This window comes from Euprymna scolopes, chromosome 31 (genome assembly GCF_053919585.1).
Source record: "Euprymna scolopes isolate OS-2025 chromosome 31, ASM5391958v1, whole genome shotgun sequence".
Classification (NCBI taxonomy): Eukaryota; Metazoa; Mollusca; class Cephalopoda; order Sepiida; family Sepiolidae; genus Euprymna; species Euprymna scolopes.
Genome location: NC_136512.1, coordinates 54,580,934 through 54,607,901, shown reverse-complemented (window position 1 = coordinate 54,607,901; position 26,968 = coordinate 54,580,934). Strand labels below are relative to the sequence as shown.

At 30.7% G+C, this 26,968-nt stretch overlaps 1 protein-coding gene across 3 annotated transcripts in view; it reads right to left on the bottom strand.

The window, feature by feature from the left end:
- Positions 1 to 11,800: 11,800 nt before the first annotated feature.
- Positions 11,801 to 26,968, bottom strand: part of LOC145255753 (peroxisomal membrane protein PEX14-like) — a 33,167-nt gene continuing 17,999 nt past the window's right edge. For 2 of the 3 annotated variants that reach the window (XM_080114402.1, XM_080114401.1), the window contains exons 5-9: positions 25,062 to 25,172; positions 22,113 to 22,207; positions 21,085 to 21,273; positions 15,532 to 15,626; positions 11,807 to 13,804 (exon numbers count right to left, since the gene is read on the bottom strand). In XM_080114402.1, the coding sequence (XP_079970528.1) occupies positions 13,387 to 13,804; positions 15,532 to 15,626; positions 21,085 to 21,273; positions 22,113 to 22,207; positions 25,062 to 25,172 (908 nt within the window). In that variant the 3' untranslated portion in view covers positions 11,807 to 13,386. Of the gene's footprint in view, positions 13,805 to 15,531; positions 15,627 to 21,084; positions 21,274 to 22,112; positions 22,208 to 25,061; positions 25,173 to 26,968 lie in introns of all 3 variants that reach the window. The other variant, XM_080114400.1, reaches the window with a different exon arrangement.

The following is a 26,968-nucleotide window of genomic DNA, read 5'->3' as shown; positions in this document are numbered from 1 at the left end:
TTGCCTAATCACTAATTGCACTTTGAAATATGTATTTGTTGAGTAGTATGACTTTTAAATAAGATGCTTCTACAGTATAGTACCCATATAAAAAACAAACAATTTATAACAATGTATTTATGTATACATTTGGAAAACTGTCGAGTAGTTTTATTTTCAACTTAGAAATAAAGTACTGTTAACGTATTCTACCCAAAAAATAAGGTACTTGTACAGTACCCATACGAAAAAAACAACAAACATCTTACCTGTGATGTACATAAAAGTTATTAAATCCAAAATTCATGTAATATATCACGTAGTATGATTTTTAAATAAGAAATAAGGTGCTTCTTCACTATAGCACCCTGATGAAAAAATAAACAAACTCTTACTTGTGATGTACAGAAAATGTTAGCACAACAGAAAATTAGGTAAAAATTTAGAATACCTGTGAAATCATATTCTGAAAATGACATCATTTTTCTTACTATTATATTGTCGGTGATGAGGAGGAAGGAACTGCAGTAATGTTGAAATTTATGGTGAAGCTAGGGTTGCCTAATCACTATCTGTGTTAATGCATTTATGTAATTATTTGGAAAACCTGCTGAGTTCTCTTCCAGAAATGATATCATTTCACTTAAAATGATGGTGTCGGTAGTCGGGAGGAAAAAAAAAACACAGTAATGTGGAATTTTATAGTGAAGCAAAGGTTGCCTAATCACTATGTTCCTCAATGTATTTATGTATTAATTTGTAAAACTTGCTGAGTAATCTTCCAAAATTACATCTTTTTTAAAAAAAACTTTGGTTTTGGTAGTGGGGAAAGAAAAGAAATACAGTAATGTCGAATTTTATAGTGAAGCAAGGGTTTCTTAATCACTAACCATGTCAATGTATTTATGTATTAATTTAAAAATCCTGGTGAGACATCTTCCAGAAATCATTTCACTTAAAATTATAGTGTTGGTGGTGGTTATGGTGGAAGAAACATAGTACTGATGAATTTTATGGTGAAGCAAGGGTTGCCTAATCATTAACCAAGACAATGTATATATGTATTAATTTGGAAATCCTAATGATCCATCGTCTAAAAATGACTTCATTTTTCTTAAAATTATGGTAGTATTGGTGGGAAAAGAAATTAGGTCATATATGTTGTACAACACCTGTCGGGAGTAAGTTAAACTGTTTCATATATGAATTTACATTACTCGTCTGCGGGTAGTTAAAATTATTTTAAATATGTGTTGTACATTATCCGCCCTAGGGAAGGTAAAATTATTTCATATACATGCTGTAAATTACCTGTCCTAGGGAAGATACAATTATTTTATACACGTCCTAGGGTAGGTAAAATATTCTTTTGCTCAAGATAGCAAATGATACATAGAAATCCAAAATTCCTCTATCCTAAAATAATAGGTATTCAAAATCAACTTCATTTTTCTCATTGTTTTATACGGTCCCGAGCAACACCGAGTAACCCTGCTAGTATTCAATAAAAGAAGATTTAAAGTTTTATTTTAATAAAAATCAGTTTTGTGAACAAATATATTTTAATTTAAATATTATGAATTTAAATATTTTGATATGCTATAGATTTTATCACTTGAAAAGAAACATTGATAATCATATGTAACACTATTTAAATTGGTCATAACATTTTCTGACAGAAAAGATTTGCAACGATATATTTTTATTAAAGTATTAATAATACACAATTGTGTCAGGAATTTTGAAACAGAATTGTGTCAAAAACATTTTTATGATGTCAGTCGACAGACAATGGAGAGAAAATTGCAAACAATGCAACATGTATCCAGATTCTAGCCAGAAATCTTGTAAAACTATATAAACTATATGGAAAAATTTCCAAATTCCAACCAGAATTACCTTTTAGATACAAAAGAAAATATGAGAGACGTTTGTTGACATCAATCAATATGTGAGCAAGATGAATCAATATAAATAAATAGGGAGAGAGAGAAGCGAATTGGAAGAACCCAAAAGATAGAGCAGAAGATTGATAGATAAATAATTTTATATAGTTAGGCAGACACATGCAAACATACACATAATGCTATACAGAAATTCGGGTAGCAGTTAGTTTGTTCAAACAACAATGAACTGACGATCGCATCCTGTTATGATGTTTACCAACTATTAAAAAACCATTAAAAACTATTCAAACTAAAAAATAATTGTGTTTGTATGTGTTTGCTGGACAGGCCATGATCATCTGTTCATTGTCTTTGTTCAAATTTGTTGTTTGATTTTGACACCAATCATAATGTCAATCATCTCGTCGGGTTAGGGTTAGGGTTAATCATAATGTCAATCATCTCGTCTCTGTCAATACTGTTACAAAAAGATTTTCTTTCAATACAAAAATCATAATACTTGTTTTTTCTGTCGAATTACAGGCTTATAAACAGTCCTTCCATTTAAGGTCCCCTTTCTCTATCAATGCAAAACTAACTTCCTCTGTCCGTTTTTCTGAAATATATATATATATTGATGTCATTTGGAGTAAACCATACAACAATATCACTTAAAAATGATAAGCTGTTTTTATTGCTGGGCATAAAAACTTAAAGGTGTCTGATTTAGAGTGAACATTAATCCTGTAGGAATTTAAGTGCTCTGCATTTGTAATATAAACTCCTGTATTTAAGATATTATTTTTTTTTAAATGCCAGCCAATTTCTTAAGTGAGCTTTCTCTGAACTAAAAGTTTTCTCATTGCAAACATGCCATATGCAGTATATATCTCTGCACCTCACTTAACATGCAACAGTATGCATATTTGCAATTCTACATCTTCTTTTATGTCTTGTATGAACTAACAATAAAAAGCAGCAGTCGCAAGAAAAGCATAGTATATGAAAGTAACTGATGATGTTACAACCTCTTTAGTCTGTGTTTCCTTAACATTAATGAGCAGTGTTATCCCTCTTGAAAATATTTGGACCTAAGAGTTATTTAATGTGTTTCCAGGGACTTCCTGTACATTTACTGGACTTTACTTAGTAAATAATCCGTTATGCTATAAATCTTTGAGTTGACCTTTGCAAACAATTCTTGTATGAATTTTGGGAGCCTTAAACCAATTCTTGTTTTTAGATGTACAAGATTATCACTAGGGCTGTGACAACAGCATATTCTTTTCATTCTTTTGACTCTCAAGTATATATCCGACACCGTAAGAGACAGTCAATCAACCGAGAATCACATCAGTCTATATAGAAACATATAAGATTAACGGATATATACTCAAGAGTCAAAACAATGAAAAGAATATACTGTTGTCACAGCCCTACTTATTAATAGTGAATCTCTACATATTGCTATATATATCAATCAATTAAATGCCCCCATTCAATCTCAAAAGACAAAGGATACCCCCTGTAGAGGCAGCTGTGTGTGTAATTGGGAGGCAAGGGTTGTGCAACCCTCAACCATACCTCTCCTTAATTGATACCGTTTGCGTCCAGAGGAAAGAAGTTCAGGACGACTGGAAATAATGCCAAGATAAGCGGAGAGCACATTCAGCACCTGAAAGTCCTAAATGGTCACCCATTTAGTACTGACCAGGGTCAACACTGCTTAACTTTGGTGATCCAGTGGGATTATGCCATATATATATATATATATATATATATATATATATATATATATGAGCTCGCATGTACAGATCATGATGTTATAATCATTTGATCACTATGGCCAGATGTTACAACATTTAAAAAATAAATGTTGAAATTTAAACGATATTTCTTGTGGTTGAGATTGGCCGTGGGGTTTGTTCCTTGCTAATGGAGTCAGAGATGACTTCATAGCCAGATTCGAATCTCCTGACCGATGGTAATCATGTCACCTTGCACTAATGATTCCTGAAAGGATGGAACACTAGTGATTGTAGGTATTTAAAAAAAAATATTGTAATATATATATATATACTAGCGAGGGGTACCCAGCGTTGCCCGAGAGTTTGGAGGTGTGTGTGTGGGGGGGGGGGGTTAAAAAAAAAAGTAAGTATGAGGATCGAACCCGAACCGTTGAGGCAAAATTGTAAATTAAAGTGTGAAAAAAAAAACGTGCGACGTTAACCATTGCCCCACCGCAAGATGCTAACGGAAACACGTTTTAATTTATTTAATTACTTGGATTTAGCAGGTGCTCGTTTTATTGAGTTAATGAGGTCAAGTTTGACTGCGGGGATTTCATTTACTGCTGAACGCTTTTTTTCCCCCCAAGATGTTATAGGAAAAAGACTAACCCACATGCAGCAAGCGACAAATGTTAAATATTTATCTTCCCGAAATCGAGCAAATTAAATAGACAGGCAAGCTTCGTTGTTAACTGTGAGATATTACGATTTACATGTGATATAAAGAGTTTTTAAAAGTTGTGAAGCGAGCGACCGCTTCTCTGAAAAAAGCCTTCTGTAGAGACACAGAAAAAGCGAACACACATACATACATACATACATTTTCGCTTTTATATTTATAGATTATACACACACACACACATATATATATATATATATATATATATATAATCTTGTTAATAATAATTGAGTTTTTCTAGCAGAGATAAATTTTAATTTGTATTTTTTATAGAATTAAGGTTTTCCAGTAGGGTTCTTATATGAATATTTATTGATAATTATGAAGTTTATTTTGACAGAAAATTGATAATATAATTTAAAATACAATTAGATGGTAAGGCTATGGCATCTAAAGATCTGTTGAATTTTAATTTTTAATTTGTGAAGGCGAATATAAGCATGTGAACTATTAATAATATATATACAGGACGATTAAAGTTAAATATATTATTATATAAATAAAAATAATTATTATCCATTCGAATTGGGATTGAAAATATCCGATTTTAAAAGATTTTTGTAAAACCGATCAGGCCTTACAAAGTTGTCTCCCTTGGACTAGATTATGAATTAGGATATAAACAAATCCGTCAAAAACCAGTCAAAAAATTTACCTAAATTTGATGAATTTATAAACCAGATGTTTTCATAGATGACGCAATAAAAAGTTTATACTTATTATAGTTTATTAATACCAGACCCATATTAAGGATATATCAGGGGTTTGTTTTTTGTTGTTTTTTTGGTAAATGTTACCTTACGCTACAACAGAACACCGACCATTCTAATTTGTTTTTTTAGAGGTATTCGAGGTCGCTGACAACGAATTTGATAATCAAACCCGCCGCAAATTTACCGTTTGCATGGTATGAACCCCTAGACCTTGGGACTATTTTGTGCCATTTCACCGTTTTCGGGGGTGTATTTCTTACATGATACGTTCGTGTACGAACGGGCGTAGTGAAGTGTCTTATCACATCGCGTAGGAATCTTTCAAATAAGAAAGTTTGTTTTTTTTTAAATGTGATTCAATTTTTTTTTTTTTTTCGTCTTACGTAGTTTTTAATGCTTTTTTAATTGATCAAAAAATAAAGTCTCACGAGCGGTTTGCAAAAACATAAGCACTAAACACATTTTTATGTTTAGCATTCTTTTTTTTGGGGGGGGTATTCCATTAAAAGGTGCTTCTGCAGTTTAATTAACTGTTTTTCCATAAGTAACACGCCAACATTTACCATTTCACAAAAATTCTGTTTACATTGCGTCTGAGCACAATGTAAACAGAATTTTTGTGAAACGTCCCACACTGACTATCATGCTACAGCCTTTGTCTCATCACTGCAATGTTGCATTTCTTTGCTTGTTTTACAAGTGAATGTGCGTTGATGAACTTTATGCATTTGTTCCCTTGTCAACATACTCTCAACTAACTCAACAAGCAGCAAAATCCCACATCTTCATTGTAAAGACCCCCGATGCTGAAAGGCCTTTTACTTTACCTGAACTGCTAGCCTTTGGAATTTCCTTTAGACTTCATGTTTCTCTGACTGTACTAACATGCAAAAAATGAAATATAGTGTGAACAAACAATTCGCCACACAACTGTAGGTATGGCCTCTAATTCAAGTAGTTCCTTACATGGTAATGCTCCTTGTTTGGGAGGAATAATTTTTTTTTAAATAAAATGCCGAAAGTTTAGAAAACAATGATCATAAGTGGCATCTTCTGCTTGGTGTGAATTGCAAATCAATGCGACTTATTTTTCACCATTCCTTCTGAGCGAGGGCAAGTTGGTTGATGGGCACCCAACTGTTGAGAGATGACCCATTAAAACCATTTTCTCTCCACCTTCTCCTTCTCTGCATCTTTTATCTTCCCACATACCCACAAAGCATAACTTTGACAGGGTAGTAGTTGACCGTTTGACATGGTCAAAAAGTTTAAGGGTTTTAATTTTGATTTTATCAAATAGAGGGGGTAGGGAAGTAGTTTGACGGAGAGTGGATATTTTGTTTTTTTCAATTAGGCAATGTCTCGTGATGAAACGCATTACATGATTTTGAAACACCTCAATGTGATTATAAAACAAATTGTTTTGTAAATAGAATTGTTTCTTAATTACAAATGTGCTCGTAAATAAAACTGTATTTTGTTAGGTTATTAGTAAATTTTTTTGTAAATAAACTCTTTTCATTTAAAAAAAATTCCCAAGGCGTGTATATATATATATATATAGGAAAATATAACACGGAAATTACATAATTGTCGATGCGATAATTTATTTCAACCTTATGGTATTTTCAAGCATCTAAACCAGACAATTACATTTTTGATACTCAAAAAAAGAGTATCAAAAATGTAATTGTCTGATTTAGATGCTTGAAAATACCATAAGGCTGAAATAAATTATTGCATCGACAATTATGTAATTTCCGTGTTATATTTTTATGTTATTGCTCTGTTTACCACATTGAACTCTCGTACCCGGATTTCCTCTGGAATTATTCCATTATAACACTATATATATATATATATATATGCCTTATTGTTTGGTTCATAATTCAACCAGAAGTTAAAAATTTTAAAAAGTGACTTTAAAAGAAAATCTGTTGTTTTGGTCATTGTTCAGTACAGGGTGCTTCAAATATATTTCATTCTACAAATCTATTTCATGCATTTAGACGAACAAAGAATTTTAAAAAGAACGTCATGCGGGTTTAAATATGATAGGCACAACCTTGTGGAAGACAGGCAGATTATATGATACTATGGACTGAACACCCCCTCTCTCAGCCAGGATTACCAGAAAATATCAAGTTAGGGTATAAATTAACAATACAAAAACGATTGGGAAGTAAATATGAGAGTTACAGATCAACTGCGTTGCACAAACATGTCAATTAGGTGTTAGCTTTTGGGTTGTCGTAGGGTATTGGAGAGTGAGCTGAGAAGAAAGTGGATGCAGCCAATTCTACTAAAACAAGTTAGGTTGGTCAAGACAAGCAGAGTAGATGACTGTGATGAGACAACAATGAACGATCTCAACAATCAAATGATCTTAGCTGATATTCTGAACTTGCAAGTCTAGTTAACAATGTGACCTCACTGGCTCGCACACACTCATATTATAAATCTGAAGATTTTATTGTTGGAATTGGTTTCCCTGATATTTTTCCAGTCAGAATTCTTTCTAGAATGATATCAGATACTTACAGGATCGACTACATGCCAACATCCTAAGTGAAAATGATTTTGTGAAATGAACTGGATTCGAACTTGGAACTTCTCAGTCAATAGTCTGTGTCCTTAAGCACTGTCACCTCCCACCCATATTCAATATGTTTACACAGTATTGTTGTTGTTTGTGTTGAATGCAAATTGTAAACCAGTGCTTTATCTCTGATCATTGATTGCCAGTACTAGATTAGTATAAAAAACTGAAGAAGTACACAGCACATGAATTTTAGGAGGTTAATGATTGTTGAGAAGGCGGTATGTTAATATGATTAGAGTGCTACTCAGCTGCAGTGAAATTGTAATCACACGATTGGTAATCATGAAATCATTGTGCACAGTGCTCATAAAGGGACATCACTGTATCCATTATAGAGTTACTTCTCTTTGTTTGGAAGAAAAATATCATTTTGGAAAAAAGGTAGTCATAGAACTCTGCTGTTTTTGACTCTGTAAGTATATCTTATATATATATGTATATCTTATATATATGTAATTATATCTTATAAGTATATCTTATATATATATGTAAGTAAATCTTATATATATATATGTAAGTATATCTTATATATATATATGTAAGTATATCTTATATATATATATGTAAGTATATCTTATATATATATATGTAAGTATATCTTATATATATATATGTAAGTATATCTTATATATATATATGTAAGTATATCTTATATATATATATGTAAGTATATCTTATATATATATATGTAAGTATATCTTATATATATATATGTAAGTATATCTTATATATATATATGTAAGTATATCTTATATATATATATGTAAGTATATCTTATATATATATATGTAAGTATATCTTATATATATATATGTAAGTATATCTTATATATATATATGTAAGTATATCTTATATATATATGTAATTATATCTTATATATATATGTAAGTATATCTTATATATATATGTAAGTATATATATGTAAGTATATCTTATATATATGTAAGTATATCTTATATATATAAGTATATCTTATATATATAAGTATATCTTATATATATAAGTATATCTTATATATATGTACGTATATCTTATATATATATGTAAGTATATCTTATATATATATGTAAGTATATCTTATATATATATGTAAGTATATCTTATATATATATGTAAGTATATCTTATATATATATGTAAGTATATATATGTAAGTATATCTTATATATATATATGTAAGTATATCTTATATATATATATGTAAGTATATCTTATATATATATATGTAAGTATATCTTATATATATATATGTAAGTATATCTTATATATATATGTAAGTATATCTTATATATATATATGTAAGTATATCTTATATATATATATGTAAGTATATCTTATATATATATGTAAGTATATCTTATATATATATATGTAAGTATATCTTATATATATATATGTAAGTATATCTTATATATATATATGTAAGTATATCTTATATATATATATGTAAGTATATCTTATATATATATAAGTATATCTTATATATATATATGTAAGTATATCTTATATATAAGTATATCTTATATATATATAAGTATATCTTATATATATATAAGTATATCTTATATATATATAAGTATATCTTATATATATATAAGTATATCTTATATATATATATGTAAGTATATCTTATATATATATAAGTATATCTTATATATATATATGTAAGTATATCATATATATATATATGTAAGTATATCTTATATATATGTAAGTATATCTTATATATATGTAAGTATATCTTATATATATGTAAGTATATCTTATATATATATATGTAATTATATCTTATATATATATATATGTAATTATATCTTATATATATATATATGTAATTATATCTTATATATATATATATGTAATTATATCTTATATATATATATGTAATTATATCTTATATATATATATGTAATTATATCTTATATATATATATGTAATTATATCTTATATATATATATGTAATTATATCTTATATATATATATGTAATTATATCTTATATATATATATGTAAGTATATCTTATATATATATATGTAAGTATATCTTATATATATATATGTAAGTATATCTTATATATATATATGTAAGTATATCTTATATATATATATGTAAGTATATCTTATATATATATATGTAAGTATATCTTATATATATATATGTAAGTATATCTTATATATATATATGTAAGTATATCTTATATATATATATATGTAAGTATATCTTATATATATATATGTAAGTATATCTTATATATATATATGTAAGTATATCTTATATATATATATGTAAGTATATCTTATATATATATATGTAAGTATATCTTATATATATATATGTAAGTATATCTTATATATATATATGTAAGTATATCTTATATATATATATGTAAGTATATCTTATATATATATATGTAAGTATATCTTATATATATATATATGTAAGTATATCTTATATATATATATATGTAAGTATATCTTATATATATATATGTAAGTATATCTTATATATATATATGTAAGTATATCTTATATATATATATGTAAGTATATCTTATATATATATATATGTAAGTATATCTTATATATATATATATGTAAGTATATCTTATATATATATATGTAAGTATATCTTATATATATATATGTAAGTATATCTTATATATATATATGTAAGTATATCTTATATATATATGTAAGTATATCTTATATATATATGTAAGTATATCTTATATATATATGTAAGTATATCTTATATATATATGTAAGTATATCTTATATATATGTAAGTATATCTTATATATATGTAAGTATATCTTATATATATGTAAGTATATCTTATATATATGTAAGTATATTTTATATATATGTAATTATATCTTATATATATGTAAGTATATCTTATATATATGTAATTATATCTTATATATATGTAATTATATCTTATATATATGTAAGTATATCTTATATATATGTAAGTATATCTTATATGTGTTAAACACAAAAAATTGCTTCAGGTTGTAGGCAAATTGTTAATAATTTTGTGGATGTTTACAAAGTAAGTTGTTAAATACTCAAACTTCAATGAATCTAAACCCAGGAATGCTCAGCATTCAGAGTATGGCAAGGGTCTGATGGAAGGTATTCACTTGGTTTGATGTCTCTGAACGGTTTCCAGGTTATCAATGTTCTGAGCAAGGTGAGTTTTCAGACTGATGATAGGAATTCTAAGTGAAGTCGCATGATAGCTGTATTAAGTTTTAAGTAGATGGCTAGAAATAGTTAACAAGGATCTTAAATGAGCAAGATGGAGTTTCAGATTCATCAGCATCATCATCATTGGTTTTTTTGTTATCTATTGACGTGCAAGTGGCAGCATCCATACTGGTAGGGCATCGCCCATGTAGCTGGCTATAGTTGCATGCATGCAAACCTCACTCTACACCTCCATGTAGCTGGCTATAGCTGCATGCATGCAAACCTCACTCTATATCTCCATGTAGCTGGCTATAGCTGCATGCATGCAAACCTCACTCCACACCTCCATGTAGCTGGCTATAGCTGCATGCATGCAAACCTCACTCCACACCTCCATGTAGCTGGCTATAGCTGCATGCATGCAAACCTCACTCCACACCTCCATGTAGCTGGCTATAGCTGCATGCATGCAAACCTCACTCCACACCTCCAAGAAACTATCTTGAGGATCAACTGCAAAGGGCTTCCATATTGTGAAGGAACCAAAGCGGAGATGTTACGGACATATCTATTACATCTACCAGCACCGCCTATCTCTAAATCTAATGAGTCTACCATATTCTTGAAGGTTTATTTGAAGCAAAAGTTTTATAGTTTTATTCCTTGCCCGATGCTTTTTTGTAATCGACACTTAGTGCATCACGAACCAAGGTCAACAGGTAGCACTTGACCAAATCAGTCAAATTGATGATGCAGATTCTAAACATGGTCGCAGCATAACTGCAGTCGTTTTAAATAAATGGCCGAGAAATCAGTGATACCAAAACACCTTCAGTTTTCTTCTCAAACGAAATATTTAAAAAGTACAAAATTTCTACCTATACAATAGCAAGTACATCTACTAATTTATAAATTAATTTTTTGAAATTTAAAAATTATCAAACACAAACAGGATCCATTTTTTTTTTAAGATTTTTAGAATAACAATTTTTTAATACTTTTGTATTAAATACATTATTTTATAACATTTGAGAAATTTTGATTTTACAAAGTCAATTTATTTACATATGTTGAGCATAAAAATCTAGATGTTCAAGAATTTAACAAGAAAGAAAAACGATAATTACTGAAAGTAAAACAAATAAAAATAAAACAAAATTATTTTTCAGAATTGTTTTTAGATGAAGATTGATAACTTGGATTATTTGAACTGCTATTCTCATCTTGGTTGTGATATTTATAAGCTTCCAACTGATGTAACATACAATCTTGTTCAGATTTGGAAAACCTAAAAGTATCAAACTTGAGAATTTTTGCCAAATTTTATAAAATGCTCACTTTGAAACTCTGTACAAGTCCCCCCACCCACCTAAGAGTTAAAATATATACAACTAAGTAGGTCAGAGATTACATTAAGTAAAATATTGTGAATATATATCTATAAGTTCATATTTGTATATTAACAGAACATTCAAATGTTTCAGAAAGTGTTAAATTTTCACAGAATCTAAAGATCCTATTAAAATTTTCCTTTAATTTCATCTGAGGTCAGTAAAAGTAATTATCAGTTAAGTCCATAAAATAACTGAAATATATTAAAATGTAAAAGAGATGAATTTCACTTTCATAAATAGATTTTCTTCATTTCATAAAACAAAAATAAAATTAAACAAAGAATATCTCAGTGAAGAATCTATTAAAAAAAGGTTTGAAAATCTAAAGTATTATCTTCATTGGTATTTTTAAGATTTAAAATAATTAAATGTAAACTTGCTTCGACTTCAGTTATTTGTAAGAAGCATAGCATCAACAAGTTGGGTTTTTTTTAAGAAAGCAATATGTTAACATTTTTTTTTTACTTGACCTCATATTGCAAATGTTACTTTTAGTTTTCCTCTAAAGGCAAAAATTTTTAACTTGACTATATTTGAATTTTTTTTGACTAGCAATATATAAGTTTTGGAATTTTAAAGATGAGGATTGATAATTTGCAGCATTGGGATTACTGGTCTGATCTCGAATATTCTTCTCATAATATTCCAGTCAATGTAACCTCTGACCTTTTTCAGGTGTATCCTTTTTGAACTCGCAAGAACATGTGGCATAACACAGATAAAGCGCTAAGTAATAATCAGTTCTAAGTGACACTCTTCTAGAGGTTGAAAGTTCAATCTTCAGTGTGAGTGATACTAAAAATTAAATTGTAATTTACTTAAAACTTCAACCTGATTAAGGTTGATGGAAAAAGAGGATTATTTGAAATTTCATACAGGTTTCTGAGTTTGACAGAAAGATTCCATAGTCTGACAAGATCTACTTTAAGGTCAGAGGTTATATCAGCTCAAACATTGTGGGAATAACATCCAAGATAAAAACAGTCGTCCACATGATGCAAGAATATCCGCATGTGGACAACACGTGCTGAATATTGCTAAGATGAGAAAAGTAGTCTGAATAATCCAAAATAATTATTCATGATAGAAAAAAAATTTTTTTGTAAAAATTGGAATTATTTGATAGAAGGAATTACGATAATTATTTAGTTTAAATGACATGTGATTTGTCAACTTTGTTAGGTTGGTCTGTCGAAAAACCATTTAAATTATTTTTCTTTTTTGTTTCTTCCTTTTTTGTCTTGGATTTTTTGGATCCTTGCTTGCCAGGTTGTGCTTCCTGCGGATCACTCAATTCTCCTCCTTCAGCCCCATTGACAAAAATATTGTCAACCTCTTTGTTATCTTCAATACTAATTGTCGTTTCCAGATTGGATGTTTCTCCAACATCAGTCTTAATTTGTTTCGAAGACAAATGAAGTATGTCGTTCTCACTTTGGGGATTTTTCTTGGCCTTGGTTTCTGCCTCGGAAGATTGTGCAACTGCAGTTGCTGCAGCAGGCGTTGAAGCATTTAACTGCCAAGCGGGAAGACTTGAAGTACTGATTGGTACATTTGGAAACTGCTTCCTAAACAAACAAAAAATTTAAAAAACAAATTAAAACAAATTTTTTTCTGTATCGTTTTTTTAATATGTGCAAAAAAGGAATATCTTAAATGAAGAAGAGTTATAATAATCGAGTAATAAAATTTTGTAAGTTGCCTAAAAGAGCAATTGTTCGTAGTTGTATCTTGTAATATGCTTAAACTTTAGACTTTCAATGTATCTTTCAACATCTCACAAAGGCTGTATACTCGTCCGTATTTAAGATTTATGCCAGCCAATCGTATTTTTGTGTGGAAGAACATGAATGTATTCATATTCATTAATTTTTTTTTTTTTTAAACTTTTGTTTATCTCAAAAAAGGCTACTGAGGTTAAAAGCTAGATTTTAAGTGGAGTGTTGTACAGCAAGATGTTTTTCTACACTACATTTAAATTTCTGCATGTTGGTACAGTCAGAAAAACAGGGAATAGGGAGAGATTTCAAAAGACAAGTGATCATATCACCCAGTGTTAGAAAGAAACTGAAGTACTTGTCTATGCTGAGTTTCTTACATTTTCTTGAATTGTATAACAAAGATTAGAAGTTAAGAACATCTCTTGAATATTTTTCATTCATTTTTATTTGAAAAAATATAAAACAATTGTCTATCATGAGATTCGAATCCTGAAACATAAAATATTGGAACCAAAGGCAAATACTTTAATCACACAGCCATTGATCAAATGAAAATATTTTGTCCATTTAACCTAAGTAAAGGATTTATAAGTTTAGCACAGACATCTATCTACATGGATCTAAAATAGATAAAGAACCAAAGTTCCAATAAAATTTCAAAAATTTTACATACAACGAAACAATCTTTATTTATTTTTATGTTTATTTTTCTGATAGTGAAAAAGTTCAGATTTTATTAAATTTGATGTTCAGTCAGCTAATAATAGAAAATATTAAACCAGAAAATGAATACTAAAAATAGTAGAACGTTTCTGTCTACTGTTATTTTTATGTACTTTTAATTTTTGAATAATGAGTTTTTAAAAGTTTCAAGAACTTCTGATGTTGATAATGACATTGGACCGAAGGTGCTAATTTCAAATCTGCAGTTAGTTTGGCTCTTAGATCAACCATTTAACTGTGATGTCATGACACATATATACACATACAGACAAGTTTGCTTTCTATATACAAAGATGTGAATGAAGGTACATGCAAAAAAAAACAGTGACCTATTGGATCAGCCATTGAGCTTAGATTAGATTGTTTCTGAAATATGCTTTGATCCAATAGAAGGGAAGTAACTCTGTATTACATCCTTTTTTTTTTTTAAGGTAGGAGTCATTTGAAAATTATTGCGATTTAGATAAAACATTTTCAGGAAGAAATTAAATCAAATAATATTTTATTCTTCTTAACAATATGCTGCAATAATCCATAAGAAAAACTGGTGGACCAGTATCAAATATCAATTTTATAGGCAGACAAAGAAACAATAAAGATTGACTTCAAATATTAGACGAAAAAGAAGATGCCTAACCTTCATATTGAATTACAGAATATGTCAGTGATATAAAATAGCTTTGGCATAAAAATTATCGGTCAGTAATGTGTTATAGAGGTAGGAATTGTCCAAATGCTGTGTTAAACTAAACGCTTTATTTTCAGGTGGTATTGGTGTCAATGATTTCAATTACATATGCTGAAAAGATATTTTCAAAAATTAAAATGAAAAAGATTTTTTGTGTCATTACCTGCTGAGTAAAAGTCCTTTGATTGAATTCAATTCGGCTTTGATTTCATTTGCTGTTTGATCATTGTGGTGCAAAGAAATGGAACCTGAATTGGGCTGTGAACATAAAAAGAAGAAAAAGAGTATAAAAATACAATATAGTGTGTTTATGATAAATTTAATATTGTTACTTAGGTTGGCCTGTTTTATGGCATGTGAAAACATTTTAGTTTGTTTTATAACATAATGCTCATCCTCTGCTTTGAGTTAGTAGCACAATCGAGCATAATACTTGACTTTAAACATCAAATTATAAATTACTTTCTAATTAAAAATTTTAAAATATTAAATTATTTTGAAATTTCGAATTATCATGAAGTGAACATACACTGATTAATTTTATATTAAGAGATTAAAATGACGGTTTTGTTTTTACTATCATTCCAAAGAATTTAAAAATAATTTTGAACTCAGTTTAAAACTGATGAATAGAAATAATTCAAAACTTTAAAATGTAAAAATCGAGTATTATTGTTTATTTGTGCTTGTAAATCAAAGGAAAATATCTATTTTCCCACAAGTCCCTATCATACCAAAGAACTAAAAATTAAAGAATTGTGGATAAAAAAATGTTGCTAAAAGTTAGGTTTTAGTATACAAGCCTTTCTTTTTAGTTTTGATGGTGCACAAGTTTAGAATTGAAAAAAAATTAAAAAAAGAAAAATGAGAAAGTAAGAAGCTGAGAATTGTAAAAGAAAAGTTTTATTTTTCCATTCACAATATTTGCATTCAATTTTCTCACACAGGGATTTGCAAGTTCTATCCTTGTGTGATTGTTTAGGTTATGCATTTTCAGTAACCAAGAGTGCTTTCTCCTTTTAACCATGCATTCAATCTTTTTTACTAATATCTTTTACCAGAGTGCTCAATGTTAATGGGAGGAACAATTTCATTCATCTTTTACATTCAAAATGAATAAATTAGAGAAACACAGATGTTAAACACACTATCGCTGATTATGAATATGTAATGAGATTAGAAATGGGTGTGTAAAAATCATGTTTAAAACTGTAGTTTTCCACACAAGACAAGAGTAAGCTAAGGTTTGAGGAGTGGAAAATTCCGTTAGAAATTACCAGACTAGAATTACGATTACAGCACAAGATATTATGTCATGATAGGAAGTATGTGGCAGAGAAGCAAGATCAATTGTGCTTTCGTTTTGGATTTCTGACACCAAAGTTAACAGACGTCTTTCTTGGGGTCCACCACCCCTATAGGGCAAGGTGGGAAGTTATAGCCCATTTAGATATAGATTGTTGTAAACTGCTGGTTAAAATAAAATAAACCTCAGGGGCAAATAAAGCCATATTTTTTGCTTTTAAATTCCTCTCATGACTAGCGGGGGTACCCGGCGTTGTCCGGGTGTTACGAGGTGTGTGTGTGCTTTTAAATTAAAAAAAGACGGAGGGGAGGGTAAAAAAAAAGTTTTGGTAAGTTGGTAGGATCGAACCCGAAGCCCTGAGACAAAGTTGGAAAATAAAATGTGAAAAAAAACATGACACGTTAACTGCTCGGCCAGCCAGAATGAGTTACTGAAGGATGTTTGAATTTATTTAAGTAAGAAGAGAATTGACAGGTGCCCGCACTTAATGACGTCAAGTGGAAGTCGTAGCGTTAACATTTTGTGCGAGCGTTAAGACGACGACATAAGCCATAGCTATTCAGCAGTTAACATTTTCTGCGGGACAGTTTTTAATGAGGTCAATAACCCGGTTTGTTTGCTTTCACCTAACTTTGGGGAAAATCAGCTCCCCCCGTTTATTAGAGGAGTGTCTCGTCTCAAAATGAAAGCAACCGTCTGATATGACGACGGTAAGCCGACACTGACCAAATGTTACATTGCTTTCTAGAGACCACTGGCCGTGGGCCAAGGATTCGAATTGAGTTTCGCTTTTTTTTATACCGAAAAACAAAAGCAATATGCGGCGATCCCAAAATGACGAATATTTAACATTTCAAAGTCGGACAAATTAAATAGACGGGCGACCCCCGTTCATAACTCGTAGATATTATGATTTTCTACGTGATATAAAAAGTTTTAAAAATGAGCGATGACCTCGAGAAGCCGCGGAAAAAAATCCTTTTGTGGACATACACAAAAAGCGAACATACATACACACATTTTCGCTTTTATATATATAGATTACAACTACCAAAAGAAAAGAAAAAAAAAAGAAGCTGGGATCTGTATGGGTGAACCACCCTTAAGGCAGAATGCAATGAACACATATGGAACCAACTCAACTCACCTTAGATGACTGCCAGTATAGTTACTGTAGGCAGAACATTAATCAGAGAGGTTTGTTATAATCAACATTATTCAGGTTGTTCAGAAATTATGTTACTTTGATAGTTTGATTGGAGCACAAGGTGGAGCAGATGTTAGTGTGATAAAAAGAGTTTAGAAGTGGATGGAGTAAGTTTAGGGAACTTGTGACATTATTAAACAGCAGAGCATTACCACTGTCAACCAAGTAAACAGTTTATCAGACATGTGTACACAATGTGATCTGGCGAGTGAAGAGTTGAGGACATGCATTGCATGAGAAGAAATGATATGAGAATGAGACATTAGATGTGTAAAGCAAGTCTTAAAGACAGGTCAGATTTGATTTAGAGGAAGATTAAATCTCGACAGTATTTCAAGAATATGGCCATGTTGAAAAAATGGGTGAGAGTTGCTGAGTTAGATGTAAATAATTAAGGTGGTAGGGTTATCCCACAGGATAAGACCAAGGAAAACATGGGAGGAAGCCATAAGAATGAGCTTGAGAGAAAGAGGGATAAATAAAGACCTGGTCAGAGATAGGTTGATTTGGAAATCAATTTGTAAAAACGATTCAACACATGTTAACATGTAAAATTGAGGTTAATCTGATGCTGATTGTGTGGGTGAGGGTTAAATAACACCTTAACTATGCTACACATGGAGCATTTTCATATGAAAGCGTAAGACATAACAATTCACAGCTTGGGAAGAGGAGTGGGGTGAAATGATGCCAAGTAGCATTTCTTGGAATTACAGTAAATTTACCATTAACTAAATCTAGTCTAAAACATATTCTGAGTTTTGCCTTAAAACAGTTATACAATTTATTAAACAAGAACTAAATATTTAAATTTTTTACCAATACTAGTTTACACCTACTCTTAGAGTGTTGTTGGTACAGTACTGCATATGTCAATTTTCATCTTTACATAACTTCTACTGCTTTATAATTAGTAAGAAGAAACAAATTTGAGCAATTTGGTGGTAAAAATGCGACATATTTTTTACGTGAGTAATTACAATGAATGCGTTTGCATATCGTTTTTATTGGCAAAAAAATATTAAAAATTATGTTTTAACTTTCTAACATTCCCTAAATACATAACTCACACAATGCTTCAAGCAAGTCACATTTCATTCTTAATAAAAAAATAAGTATTTAAACAAAAATAAGGCAGAGGGATGCAACAATTCAGTGATGGGACAGAGATTGAAGCTTAGATGACCATTCAGGACTTATTAGGTTGGTGACTCTCTTTCGAACCTTGTCCAGGAGTGAGAGACTAGTAGCAGATACACCAGCCCAAATGTGACAACAATACTCCATACATAGATGAATGGTGGCCTTATAGAGGTACAGGATACTTTCAGGTGTAAGTAATTTTCTAGCACGGTAGAGAGAGCCCACCTTCCTTGCAGCAGCTGCAGCAATGCCCTCGATGTATCTGTTCCAGCTCATGTTCCCTGTGAATGTTAAGCCAAGGAGTTTGTACATAACTGGCCAACTAGTGTTATGTTGCGAGGGAGGAGATTTTTTCTCTTGATTATTCTTATTGATATGAGTCTCTTATTATTACATACGTGTCTATATATGTGCGCAGTCGTGATCGTCTGTTTATGTATGTCTTTATATGTGTCTATAGATGTGGTCATGTCACCTCTAGTGTGTGTGCATATTTATTGCAATAAAAGTCACTATAGCTTTTTTTCTGTTCCTTTCATCTTCTTTGGGGATGCATTTCTTCCTGTTTCTGTTTGATGCAGAAAGGAGCATCCGACGAAAAAACATAACACCGATGTTCTGGCATGGCTTCTTTATTTGTCTAATGAATGAACAAGGGGAAGCATTGCATTGTCGACCACTCAAACTTTCTTACGTTTCTTCCTTTTCTGACCCATTCTGAGTCGTCCATCTTGTCCAAAGTCGGAAGGCAACTTTCACGTCTCACTCAAATTCAGACGGCAGGCTGCTTTTGCATGCAAACAAAAAGATATCTTTCCTCTCTTTTTTATGCATCGTTCTCTTTCACATGAACTGAATCACTGCGTTTGACATATATCAACCATAACCCCTTGAACGGTTTTTGCACTAACCAAATTGCCAGCAACTCACAATTTCCACCATGCAGGCATAACCCGGGATATATTATATATCACAAGTAGATGGCTTCCAACAAAAATGGGAAATGGAATCATGTTGTCTTTTCTAGGGTGCCAATTTTATCATTCCACCCTGTATTCTTTAAATTCGGGTTCTGATATTGTAAAAACTGCTACTTTAGTAAAGTGTATTCTGCCTATTTCATTTTCTGTTAACCTATCACATGTTTTTATTTGTGTACAAATAGAAAAAAATACCACAACTTTTTAATATTACATTAAGGGAGCTGAAAGCTTGAATGGAGAGAATGATTTACAGATTAAAGGAAGTGATGAAAGCATGTGATCTCCAGAGAAAAGGAATTCTTTCACTTTCTGAAAAAAGTCACTGCTCCTCCCCTTAAAAAACAGTGAGATTGGGCACACAATGTTAAATATTGTACTACACTTTCTATCTATCTATCTATCTATCCATCTGATGCAGTAGGCCACATCTTAAACTACGAGTGATGCCTCCTATCTTTTATTCCACCTGAATGGATCAGAGGAGATTGAAAATTACATTGTTATGATGACTAAACATGCATTCATAACCTAAAAATTTCATCTCTCTGTTGCAGATATTGATAGTGTGAACTCTAAGAAAGCACCCATGTCATGGACATGCATTAGAAACAGAGGTGTATTATGGAATTCCTGGCAAAAATACATTGAGTATGGCAGAGACTGGAACACAAAAGTTCCTAGTTTTAAGGGTACTACTTTCGTTTTTGTAGCTCTACAACTTTTTGAATTAAAAAAATAGATTTTACTTTTGAAATGATCCTCATATATTTTTTTCTCCGATTTCCTGTGACTATCCATTCTATGCAAACTTATCTACAATTTGAATTATTCCTCTGCATTTAAGTGAAATTGTTGAGATGAGGACAACTAAGGTGACAGGTGTGCATAAAGATTTATACACATTATGGATGACACATGACAGGTGTGTATAAAGATTTATACACATTATGGACGACACATGACAGGTGTGTATAAAGATTTATACACATTATGGACGACACATGACAGGTGTGTATAAAGATTTATACACATTATGGACGACTATTAAGTAACATTAATATAGATCTTAAAACTTACCATATTTTTTAACAATTGTTCCGTTAACACAAGCATTTGTTTCTGTTGGTGCTGAACGGTGACAACCACATCTTGAACTTTTTTTAGAGTGTCAACTAAATTGTTCTGCATTTCAAGTACGCTGTTCTCTATAACTTCTAGACGCCTTTCTTGGGGTCGCTTCATTTCAAAATATGGAGACACATAATCCTGAAATAAATACATTCAAAAAATATTTTGCTCAATAAGTTGCAAATTACAGGTTTAGATAACTCCTTTTACAAGTTGAGAAAGTGGGTGTAAATGTGTACAAGTTATTCCCCTTTGCATTCGGACAATATTCACTAATATTCACAATATGCATTCTAAGCAGGAGGAATTTTCTGTCTGGACACCCTCCTTTTACATAATTGACAAGTTGGATGGAAAATAAGGTATTGCAAAACAATTTTCATATTGAAAATCTTGCATCTACATCTGCATTGACCATGTGTAGTCAATAAATATGCTTTGGCCAGTTCAAACTTGTGTTGCTCAGATTTTGACCCAAGTAACTACTGTTACAGTGAGGATTGAAAAGTTAATGCACCCTGGTTAATAAAAATGCTTGAGCAGTCCTGTTGGCATTTCTCAGTAGGAGTACCTTAATCAATTAGTAATAACTTTTTCAAAGCACGAGAAAGTATAGCATGAGAGAGTGGCCCTTCTAGGAGCGTATAGTAACCATACCTCAGCCTGTTTGAAACAAAGCTACCAACTTCAAAATGGTTCAGACTTCGTTGGTCTGATTGTCAAAAATTTCAAAACATAAATTAATGTATTGTTTTAATTTCTCAATAAAAAAATTTCTTCATCAAAAAGGATTAAAAAAAAAATTTTCTAAACACTTTCCCTACAATTAAAAATAAGTTTACATTACTATTTACTCAGCTTAAAGTTTATGTAATTTTTTGTCTTTAAATATTCCAAAAATATGCTTATTCCAGTCGCATGTTTTTTGCTGGTACATATAATCGCCATTATACTTTCGTTAGTATATACATACTTACTGTGTAAAATTTGTGTGCTGCTTTTGAAACTCCCCAAATCAAAAGTCCTGCAACCATTGTTTCTCGAATTCGCATCCAGGATGTAACTACAGGTACTGAATGGTGATAGAGGACAACAAAGAATTAAAAAAAAAAGGTATAAGATTGTGCATCTGACATTGTGTTCATACGCATATTGTGTAACATATTGTATAAACTAATACACTTGAGGTTGTGCTTATTTACATATTTTGTAACATTGTGTAACACGATGTTGTTGAAATTGTAACATGTTGTGTAACATCATGCATTTAAGGTTGTGTTCATTGTGTAACATAGTGTACTTTAGGTTATGCATATCTTGAGGCTGGATTTCTATGTAAATTTTATCCATATAGCCCCCCCCCTTCTCCCCCACCAGGCTCTTGATAGTTGACACTTGGGAGAAGAGACAGGTTTCCATTCTAGAAAGGGTACTGTCCACTTTAAATATGAGAGTCCACTAGTCTAATGCTGATGTAATTCCATTCTCTTCTGTTCTTTTATGTAAACTGGAATTTTAATAAGAGTGAAGGTCATTGAGTTTACAAGAAAAAGAAACTTTCTTTCTTGATAACAGTTTTTTTTTTTTTTTTTTTTTTACAAAGAGGTCACCACATATCAAGGCTCTGAAGCGACTCGAGGATAAAGGTTAATGTGTGTATTGTAGTCATTGGGACAGTTGCATAATAATCATTTGTAGAAGTAATTTGGTATAATTAGATCATTCACTAGGACAGCTGAACAAGAACTTGTTTACATTGGACTTGAAGATAATGATATTGTAGTCAACTGGTAAGCAGACCAACGGAACAGAGTTCCACAGGCAGACAGTTCGAGGAAAGAAGCTTTGTTCATGGAATCCATGTTTAGGTTTAGGCAATGATAGAGAGTGGGGGAATTTGTTGATAGTGATTTTGGCTAGATGAGTGTTTCTTGTGAAAGATTGGCGATGGGGGAACCATAGATTGTAGTAGTTATCCAAGGAAAAAAGTTTTTTAACGTTCTTTACAGGTGCCACATAAGCAAACGCATAAAGTTCTTCAAATGGTTATGCAGGACATTCTCTGGTGCTATTCAACTTTCTTGCCTGAAACAATTTTTTTTTGGTTAATTTGAGTTCTGAATTGTCTCCTCTTACTGATGTTAAGTCTTGTAGTTGATAATTAACTTTTTCATTTGTACCAGATATTTTATACACTTTCAAAGACGATACTATTTTTTATTCCTATTTATTTATTGTAATCATTCTTTTTTTCTGTCCCCATAAATTATTTTTTAAAACATTTATTACAGACTTTTAAACTAATTCTAACCTAACTCTACTGGCAGCTACTCAAACTTAAAGGTAGTGGTTAAAAAATGTTGTCAACTACCTTAAAATGCTAGAATGGTTCAGAAATGGGGGGACCATTTTACAGTTAATTTATATATGGAATTGATCTCCCACTCTAGAAAAATTGCCTTGTTTTTCTTCTTATTTCTGCCAAATCTTTCTGGGTGTTCACACTTAATTACCTAAAAAAAGCAGAATTTCATTTTTGGAAGGAAGGGGGAATGATTCAGCAAAATGTATTAATTTACAAATGTACAAAAAGTAACATCTTTCTTAATATGGTATTATTTTTTTAAGGTAAACAAAATAATGTAGCATTGTAGTAATAGACAATACAAAAATACATAAACTTGCCGAAACGAAACTGCTCAAATCAAAAAGTTCAAGGTATCCCTTTCTTTTAACCATTAGATGTCACATTACATAAAACTTAAAAGCAGTGTTTACTTGTTTCTTCAACCAATAAATTTATCTCAAAAAAGTATTTTCATCCAGCAGGTTGATCACAAATGAAGATTTAAAAAACACAAAAAGGATTTTACATCACTTCCTTTTATTGCTGATGTATACCAACATTATATGATTCCCACACTTATTTCTTTATACACCATGGGTTTCATGTTGAGCCCTACTAAAGGAGCAAACCACAGTATGTCCTCACAACTATGTACCAATCTTTGCTTTCTTGTTTTTCAACCATTGACCATATTTATCAAAACCGTTTTTATTTTTACACATTCTTTCTTTAAACAACAAAGCACAACAGCTGATTTTTCAAGTCACCTCATAACTCACAGCTTATCAAACCAACTTCATCTGAATTCCGTAAGTGACTCAAAAGTACAACTTCACCTATATTTTATCAGCTCACTTTTGTAACAAAAATCACCCATTGCCATCATCTTGAGTTAAATAATAAGTGGGTATATTTGTTAGTATTCATCTTGTAATTTTAATTTATGGGTTGATGTTGACTTGTACATAGGTCACCAGGTTAGTGATTGCATTCATATGACATTTTGACACTTCTATGTGCTGAAAACAGATGTGATATCAGCTGGGAAAGAGAGACGGGAAGAAGGGGACAGTTACATAAAAGTTTCATAAGGAAACCACATACCGACAATGTCTGCACATAAAAGACAATGATCAGGAATGCTTCCCTACTGCTAGTAGGAAAGAAAACCCAGCAACAAATTAAATAAAGGTTCTTTCTTGAAATTAATATTTTCATTTTCGTGCTGTTGCAAAACATTAATTACAGGTGTCCTCAGTCACAGCAGAATGTCACCACAATGCAAAATTGGACAACAAACTTATGATTGTGACAGGCATGTGACACTTGACTTACTACTACTACTGCTACTATAGCATTATTATCACATTATCTACTTTAGTATTATTATCACTTTCATTATTATTAGTATTATCATTTCTTTATCTGTGTCTTCGAATTACATTACTAACTGTTCCATCAACATATAACAAGTAAGGTAAATTTTGGAGCATTGATAAAAGAAATGAACATATTCCATAATACTAATTTTGGTGATTCTGTCAACTTAAACAGAGAGTATCTTGCAAGAGTTACCTACCATTTGGCAATAGTTGAGGATGAGGCATTGGATAAGAAACCATGGCTTGAGGAGAATGGTCAACCGTTCCAGATCTGAGAAATACATTAGAAATCTCTTCTTCTGTCAAACCTAATAAACAAAAATAATTGAAAAAGGTTTTACTTAAATAGCCATTACTTAAAGAAACATAAATGATAAAAGCATTATTGGTCATTGAAAAGGAGGAAACTCATAATCTCTTGGTCAATTTTATATAAGTCCAGCATGCTTAAAAGATTTAACTAAAGATACAATCTATGCTTAGAGGAAAAATAAAAATGTAAACATGTGCAATGTTGTATGTTTAGTTGGAATGCATGCAATAAGAAAAATATTTAGCTAGAGCAAGAGAGACTACCTAAGAAATGGTTGACAGCTTTGAAATCATAAAGTTCTATAATTATGAAAAAATAGTTCTATAATTATGACCTGCTTGAGATTTTCCAAAAGTAATGTTCCTAACCGACCTTATAATCACTCAGGATTTTATGTCCATAGATTAACAGCTTATAATCTTGAGTGGTCTCTCAGTGTGATTCAAGTAATATCTATACATATTCCAATAGAGAGGGTCAGTTTGGTTTCTGTGGTTCTTGGAGACAAATGTCTGTTTAAGCCTTAAATTAATTGACAGTGTTCGGTTGGACTTATGTTTTGATTTATTGAGGCTGAAAGTTTTGATTGCAAATCTTTCATTTAGTAGAGAAGTATCATTGTAAGCTTGAAAAATAAAACTTTATGACTTGTTTTAAACTGGAGTTTTGTTTGGAGGGAGAATCCTTCTCATACAGTACTAAGCAAGACCACACGATTGACACTACGACCAGTGTTGGAATCAAAGACTGGCTTCAGATAAATACAAATGGACAGTTATGGCATGTGCAGTAAATGCACAGACGCATGTTCACAAGAATCACAAGACAAAAATAATGTTGCGTCACAATCACAAGAATCTTATTCACTCTTGTATGTAAACACTAACTTTTGTTAAATTTAACATCTATGAGATACAAATAGATCTTGTTACTAATGATACATGTATCGCTTGCCATGAGTAATTATAGATAAAGCATGTATATTGCATGATTCTTTTTATATTAATTTATTAGTTCTACTAGTTGTCAGTATGCATCATTGATTTTATTTAATTGTAGCAGAATCAAGTATAGTTTAGTATCAACTACCTTCAGGAGTCAACTTAGTATTAACTTCAGGAGTCCATCTATTAAAACATGAAATAAACAAAACAGCTCAGAAGGACTTGTGGCATAATGGATATAAATGCTGAGTGTGATATTTTATCCCGGTCTTAAAAGAAAAGAAATATAGATAAATAATTAAAACGGAACAAACTCAGACACACATATAGTAAAGTTATTTTGTCTTTAAGTTATCTCACACACCCACCCACCCTCACTTAACATCTGATGTTTTCTTTAATACTATTTCTCTTACTATAAACGTTAGGCAAGTGGAAGATTCATTTTCTCTCACTGTAAACATTAAATATGCAAGACTTTCAAAAGGATGACAACAGCATTACCAAAAGAAAAGAAAAGAAATAAACAAAAAAAAAATAACAACTAATTTACCCAAATTAAAAACGTTATGACAGGGATGCTAAAAAATAAAATAAACAACATTTTTCAGTTCCAGGATACATTTTATTTATTTTACTGAAAAGAAAAGTACATTTCAACTTATGAGGGAAATATATGCTATGGTTGTCAACTCCCAACTGAATGCTAATACTGCGTAAAGCATCAACAAAAATATTAACAAACACAGAATGTAACAAAACCGAAAGCGTCCAAATAAAATAAAAAAAACTGACTTATTAATTTGTCACAGATTAATGGAATTCACAGAAAAGCTTTATATCTAAT